Raw genomic sequence first — 7,756 nt, 5'->3', positions numbered from 1 at the left:
ATGGACAATTCCCTCCTTTAAGGCTTCAACCACTCTTTCCAGAAATCTCTGTGATCCCAAATTCCCAAACCGCCAAACTCAAACAATTTTTTTGAGCGAACCCCTCCCCCATCCACGTCACCGATTCGCGACGTCACCCTCCCCACCAATCACGCACGGTCGTCGCTTCTCTTTATAACACGCCACATCCACTGCCTTTCCACCATCACAAACACCCCGCTCTCTCCACAATCTCACCAACCTCCGGCAATCCCTCCGGCGACCACAACACCAATGTGTCCACCCTGTACCACGACTCGAAGATGGCCATTGCCTGCTGTGGGAGGGGCAAGGCGAAGCCCGTCACTAGCATGAAGTTCGTATCCTGGTCATCCAAGGCCGGCCTCCAGTTCCCCGTCGGTTGCGTCACCAGGTACCTCAAGGTCGGCAATTACGCACAACATGTCGGCGTCGGCGCTCCCGTCTACCTCGCCGCTGAGCATTCCCCTAGCTTCTCCTCTCCCCGTTTCTCTATTCCACGCGCAACGGTTCCTCACGGTCCTCGATCTCATCGTTTCATTTCTTTTTATCTGATTTGAGTAAATCCCAAAAACCACCATAATTGCGTCCAACAGTACCAAAAAAACACTATTTTCGTAAAAGTTTGCTGAAAACACTAAAAACTTGATTGAGTGTGTTTTGACATAAAATCTGACAGTGGGGTCGTGTCGTCAGTCCTACATGGCACCAAATTTTCACTTCGTTTGGCAACACGGTTAAGCTAGACGCAAGACCCACCTGTCAGTGTGCTCTTCTCTCCCCTGGAGGCATTCACAAACACGTTCCGTGCGCCTCTCCATCTCGTGCTCCCGCTCTTCACCTGCGCGCCAGCATGGACGAACTGCTGCTTTGCTGTAGCTAGCGCCGCCGTAGTCTGGCCCAACCGCAGCACGGACTCGCTGGTGCGGGGTCGCCGTCCCTGCCTCGTGCTCGAGCACGGCCACGAGCCCGTCCAGAGCGCGCCGAGCACAGCCTGCGTGGCCAGGACTGCAACACGCCGCCCCGAGGTGCTCTCAAGCTCCAAACCGACGCCCCAAGCACCCCTGCCGAAGGAATCGTCCCCGGCTGCTCCGAGCTAAATCCATGGCCGCCGGGCGCCACGGCGACGGCGAGGACGAGCGCATCGAGCCCCGGCCCGCAGCGCGTGCATGGCGAGCAGGGTGACCACGCAAGGCGGAGGTCGGTGTGTCGTGGTGGTCGCCCATAGATGCCGCAACGCGGACGTCGACGAGGCGACAGCCCACGGCGAACTGTTGCACGTCCGGGTCGGGGGTCGCCAGGGAGCTCCGCGTCCGTGCGCCGGGCGCCAAGGTCCACCTCCTCCCTTCGTTCCCACGGCAGCTTCTGCTTCGGCACGATCGGCAACTCCCGCTGCTCCCAGGCACGATGATCGCCAGAGAATCTCTGGAGAACCAGTAGTCCAGTACCAGACCAGGCCGGTCATAGTAGTACGTGGGCCTTCACGTAGGTACTCCTTTTGCCTTCTCAGTTCTCCGAGGAGAGGCCAGTGGCCGCGCGGGCGAAGGAAGACGCCGACGGCATGCTCTGGACCGGACTCAGGCAGGGATGCGAGCAGGAGAGCAAGAGAGATTTCATGAGTGATGGGGATCGGTGGAGCGGGTTTCTGCAGCAGCGGTTGAGAAGGGGATGAGGCTTGGGGATGCCTGGAAGACATGAGATGCAGGCAGGTAGGAGGTGGCGACCTCTGCGCGCGCGTGCCACATCTGCGTCCTTCTGGTAGAAGGTTGAAGACGATGGCTAACGGGTCGTGCAACTGACAAGTGGGCATCCCTTTCTTTTTTAGTGGTCTAGTCAAACGGTCTACTCCAAGCCGTTACCTCGTGCCACATCAGCACTGACGATGGATCCCATCAGTCAGATACAGTGTCAAAATGTTGTCAATAATTGTTTTAGTGCTTTTATAAACAAATACTCTAAACTGGTGTTTTCAGCAAACTTTTATGAAAATGATGGTTTTTGACATCGTCGCACGCGATTGTGGTGGTTTCTAGCAATTTACTCTCTGATTTTCAACCATGTAGCTTGTCGGCAACGTGGCGCGGGATAAGTAGAAGAACCAAATCGTGTTGCGCCACATCCAGCTGGCGGTGCGCAATGCCGAGGAGATGAGCCAAATGCTAGACGTGGTCACCATCGCCGGCGGTGAGGTGCTGCCAAGCATCCACACTACGTTCCTCCCCCCAAAAGGCTGGTATTAGGAAACGATTAGATTGTAGGTGCCCTCGCTCCAGTAGTGCATCTCAACATCAGAGGCCCTAGTGCAACAATACAAAGAGGGACTCCATACACACACACCCGCGCGCGAAGAAAACCCCGGATTTGTCGTAGCTGACCATAAACCGCTTCTCACTTAATGAAACTCGACCTGAAGAGTTTGGAGAAAACCATGTGTGAGAATAAACAATTTGGAACCAAATCAAGTGAATTAGATGGTGGCATAAAAGGTCAGGGATGCTGATCCAAATATCCTCTTTGCAGATTGTACTAGAACAACACAAACCCACGTCGCTGGATGCATCGTCTCTGAAAAGAACGATAGGATTCTACTCCCACGAACGGCTCGGATGGACGATTTCCCTCCTTTAATCGCTTTTTTTGTAACTTTTACCGCCACAAATCGCCAAACCCAAACAAAAAATTGACCTCTGCTATCCATGTCACCGATCCGCGACCTTGCCCTCCCAATCAATCACGCGCCGCCTCTTCGTCTCTTTATAAAATGCCCCCACCCCCCTACCGCCACTACACCATCTCATACACCCTTCGCCCTCCACCTTCTCACACATCTAGGCGATCTCTCTAGCGACCACAACCCCAATGCGTCCACCCTCCACCACGAACCAGAAGATCGCCAATGCCGACAGCGCGTGGGGCAAGGCGAAGCCCGCTGGCAGCGCGAAGGTCTTGTCCCGGTCATCCAAGGCGACCTCCAGATGCCCGTCAGCCGCGTCACCAGGTACCTCAAGGTTGGCAAGTACGCACAACGCGTCGGTGCCGACGCCCCCATCTACCCGCCGTCGTCCTCGAGTACCTCGCCGGCAAGGTATGCATCTCCCTGTCTCGTTCCCCTCACCGCTCGCGCTTCCTCGCCATCCTCGGTGATTGAAAAAAAATGATGTGATGACCTTAACTGCAATGGTGTTAGTATCAACACCAAGTACAAGAAGCTCACTTGGTTGAAAAAATGATTGTACAAACTCAAGCAAACCTAAAATAAAAAGTATGACAAACCAATTACTCGTGGCCATCCACCTCATCGATGAGGAATTGTTATGACATTTATTTGTTGCGACCTCCCCTTCAAATGTTTGTGCATATATATAGTTTCCATCAACTGTGGTTGACGGTGATCACATAGCCAAAGTAGAGAAAGATAGGATACTCATCTGTTGTGCCCACATATTTTATCTCCGAGTATGCTAGTCATGGGTGCATAACACTCAAGACAATTCCTCTGATTTCGTTAAAGTTATGTTTAAAAAATTATGAAATATACATTGGGCCACATGTAGCACAAATATTTTAATTAGACCTGGGAGGCATTAGGAAATGATTAGCTTGTAGGATTCACCGATCATGCGGTGCATCTGCTCTGCATCATTGTTCCAAACCGTCACACTGTACATCGCTATGGAGTGAGCAAGAGAATCTAGAATCAGAAGTAACCAGAGAGTTGTGTTGGCTACGTGGTCGGTCTTGCACGGTCACACTGTACATCGCTATGGAGTGAACAAGAGAATCTAGAATCAGAAGTAACCAGAGAGTTGTGTTGGCTACGTGGTCGGTCTTGGCACGAGAGGCCCTAGCGCGAGAAAACAAAAAGGGATTCCACACGCACGAAGAACTGCTCCGAGGCCCTCGTTGTAGCAAATCTCACGCGAGTGAACCGCTTCTCACTCGATGAAAGTCGAACCGATTTAGAGATTGCACAAAGCCATGTTTAAGTCCAAAAACAACTCAGAACCAAATCAACCGAACAAATGGTTGTATAAAAAGGGTAGGAGGTGCCGATCCAAATTTCTCCTTTGGATATTGTACTAGAACAACCCAAAACCATGTCCGCTGGATCCTGGATGCATTGGCTCTGAATCGAACGGTAGGAGACTGGTCCGATGAACGGCTAGGATTGGATGGACAATTCCCTCCTTCAACCACTTATTCCAGAAATCTCCGTGATCCCAAATTCCCGCGTCAAACCAAAACAAAAATTTTGAGCCAATTGCGCGCGGCCGTCCCTTCTCTTTATAACACGCCACTTCCCCGACCTTTCCACCAGCACAAACACCCCGCTATCTCAACAATCTTGCCAACCTCCGACAATCTCTCCGGCAACCACATCACTAGCGCGTCCACCCTCCACCGTGACCCGGAGATGCCATTGCCGGTAGCGGGAGGGGCAAGTCGAAGCCCGCCGCCAGCACAAAGTCCATGTCTCGGTCGTCCACCGGCCTCCAGTTCCCCGTCGGCCGCGTAACCAGGTATCTCAAGGTCGGCAATTACGCACATCACGTCAGCACCGGCGCCCCCGTCCACCTCGTCATTGAGGTACACATTCCCCCTGCTCCTTCTCTCCTCGTTTCTCGCCGCGCGCACGGTTCCTCGAAGTCCTCGATCTCATCGGTTCATTTCTTTCTCTCTGATTCAAACCCTGGAGCATGTCGGCAACGCGGCGCGGGACAACAATAAGAACTGGATCGTGCCGTTGCACATCCAAGCAGGTGTGCAACGATGAGGAGCTGAGTCGGCTGTTGTGCGCGTTCACCATCGCTGATGGCGGGGTGCTGCCCGGCATTCACACCACGCTCATCCCCAAAAGGCCCTGCAAGGCAAGGACAACATCCATCGGCAAGCATCCTAGCACCCTACCGCACACGGTTATCTGTAGCGTGTGCCATGCACCCTGTATCACACACCATCACGAGGCGAAAATTTGCAGTTGCATGTGCGATAGCTTTTCTAACCATGTGCTATGATTTACCTGCACTAGTGTTAGTACTGCCTCTGCTTTTCTTTATTTTGCATATTAGATTTGACTGAAGTCAAATTTTCTAAACATTGACCAAATTTATAGAAAACTATATAAATATTTACCATAACAAATCTATATAATGTGAAAGTACATTTAATAATGAATCTAATGGTATTGATTTGTTATTGTATATGTTAATATTTTTGTTTATAAACATTGTCAAAGTTTATAAAACTTGACTTCGACCAAAGCTAATACGTGGACTAAATAAAAACGAAGGAAGTATTCAAACCAAGTACAAGGAGCTCACTTGTTTGGAAAAGTTGATGTACAAACTCCGGCACACGTAAAGAAAAAGTACAACAACCAAATTACTCGTCCATCCACCTCGTCAATGAGTTGCTATCGCATTTATTTTTTCCGACCATCAAGCATCCGTGCATATATATGCTTCCATCAACCATGGTTCATAATGATCACATAGCCAGAAGCTGTAGATAAAGAAAGATATCCACCCGGTGTGCCATCATATTTTATCTCCGAGTTAGCTGATCATAGTGGAAAGTACTCAAGACAATTCCTCTGGTTTTGTTTTGCTAAAGCCACGTTTTAGGAAAATAAAAAAATATATCAGGCCACCCACGTACACTACCATAAATATGTTAATTAGATCTGGGAGGCATTAGGAAACGATTATTAGCTTGTAGAAGCCATCTCTCCAGCGGTGCATCTACTCTACACCATTACTCTACACTGTTGTGACGCACTTTGTCGATGTTAACCACAAGAGAATGTAGAATCAGGAGTGACAAGAGTCGCTTTGGCTATGCGGTCGGTCTCGGCTTTAGAGGCCTTGGTGCGAGAAAACGAGGAAAAACTCCATGCGCATGAAGAAAAACTCACGATCGTCGTAGCAAGAGAACTGCCCCTCGCTCAATGCAACTCGACTGATCTAGAGCTTTGACATAACCATGTTTGAGAATATACAAATCAGGTGAAGTAGTTAATTTTTCTTTTTTGAGGGAAAAATCAAGTGAAGCGGAGAGTTGCATAAAAGCATGCCCAAGCCCATGTCGCGGTCCTCGATCTTATCGTTTCATTTCTTTCTCTTTGATTCAGACCTTGTAGCTTGCCAGCAACGCGGCGCATGACAACAAGAAGAACCAGATCATGCCGCGCCACATCCAGCCAACAGTGTGCAACGACGAGGAGTTGAGTCGATTGTTGTGCGCGTTCACCATCGTCGACAACGGGCTGATGCCCGGAATCCACACCGTGCTCCTCCCCAAGAAGGCCGGCAAGGCCAAGGATGACATCCACCGGCAAGCATCCTAGCACCCTACCGCACACGGTTATCTGTAGCGTGTGCGACGCACCCCGTATAACACACCATTACGAGGCGAAATTTTGCAGTTGCGTGTTTTTCCGAACCATGTGCTATGACTTTATCTACACTAGTGTTAGAGGGTGCTTGGATCCAAGGGACTTATTTTAGTTTGACTAAAAATAGTCTCTTTAAGAGGCTAAAGTTCCAAGCACCCCTGAGACTAGCCACAGTGGGAGTAACTTCGATAGTAACATCGAGTCCAACTCAACAAATTTGCTTATGTGGTAGTGAGTTAATGAGGAGAGATGTAGTACTAGTAACTTAGCTAGTTACTGTAACATCACAAGTCCCAATGCAATATGAGTCTATAACCTAATAAATGAAGCTTTGCATGTTACCACACTTATGTTACTACCCACTATTGAGGTAGTAACATAGTCTAGGGATATGTGTATGTTAGTAGTGTATGTTACTCTCCATTGTGGCTAGTCTGACTAAAGAGGGGCTAAAACTAGTCTTAAGACAAAAAAAATTAGTCAGGTGTACCCCTACTAAAATGTGGATTAGTCCTCTCTCTCCTCATTTAACTCCTCTCCTTTAACACAGGCGAGTTCTGGATTGAAGGGTTTGAAGGATAATAAATACTCATTAACTTGATTTTAGTCTTTTTAGTATTTCGATCCAAGCATGAGTGAGGCTAGCAGGTTTTAGTCCACTACTTTTAGTCATGGGACTAAAACGTATCCAAGCACCCTCTTAGTATCTAACCTAGTACAAGGAGCTCACTTGGTTGGAAAAGTGGACGTACAAGCTCGGGCACACTTAAAAAAAAAAGGTACAACAACACAATTACTCGTCGCCATCCACCTCATAGATGAGTTGCTAACACAATTATTTTTCCGGTCTCCCCATCAACCATTCATGCATATATATGGTTCCCATCGCCCGTGGTTCATAGTGATCACATAGCCAGGAGCTGGTAAAGAAATATATCCACCCGGTGTGCCAACATGTTTTATCTCCAAGTTAGCTGGTCATGGTGGATAGTACTCAAGACAATTGCTCTAATTTTGTTTTGCTAAAGCCACATTTTAAGGAAATAAAAAAAATATTAGGCCATCCACGCACACTACCACATATATGTTAATTAGATTTGGAAGGCATTAGGAAACGATTAGCTTGTAGGAGCAGTCGCTCCAGTGGTGCATCTACCCCACATCATTACTCTACACTGTTGTGACGCACTTTGCCAATGCAAACTACAAGAGAATGCAGACTTAGAAGTAACAAGAGGCGCCTTGGCTACATGGTCGGTCTTGGCTTCAGAGGCCCTAGTGCGAGAAAACGAAGAAAAACTCCATACCCACGAAGAAAATCCTGATCTTGCCGTAGCAAGAGAT

General features: G+C 49.0%; 1 protein-coding gene and 1 pseudogene across 1 annotated transcript; both read left to right on the top strand.

Moving 5' to 3' along the window:
- The first annotated feature begins 302 nt into the window (after positions 1–302).
- Positions 303–2,258, top strand: LOC123158463 (probable histone H2AXb; annotated as a pseudogene).
- A 735-nt stretch (positions 2,259–2,993) lies between these two features.
- LOC123158461 (probable histone H2AXb) lies at positions 2,994–6,364 on the top strand. The gene is made up of 3 exons (XM_044576445.1): positions 2,994–3,087; positions 4,433–4,635; positions 6,158–6,364. Exons 1-3 carry the CDS (start codon positions 2,994–2,996, stop codon positions 6,362–6,364), a joined length of 504 nt encoding a protein of 167 aa, XP_044432380.1.
- Positions 6,365–7,756: the final 1,392 nt, after the last annotated feature.

The sequence above is a fragment of the Triticum aestivum genome, chromosome 7B, assembly GCF_018294505.1.
Source record: "Triticum aestivum cultivar Chinese Spring chromosome 7B, IWGSC CS RefSeq v2.1, whole genome shotgun sequence".
Taxonomy (NCBI): domain Eukaryota; kingdom Viridiplantae; phylum Streptophyta; class Magnoliopsida; order Poales; family Poaceae; genus Triticum; species Triticum aestivum.
This window is presented reverse-complemented; position numbering and strand designations above follow the sequence as displayed.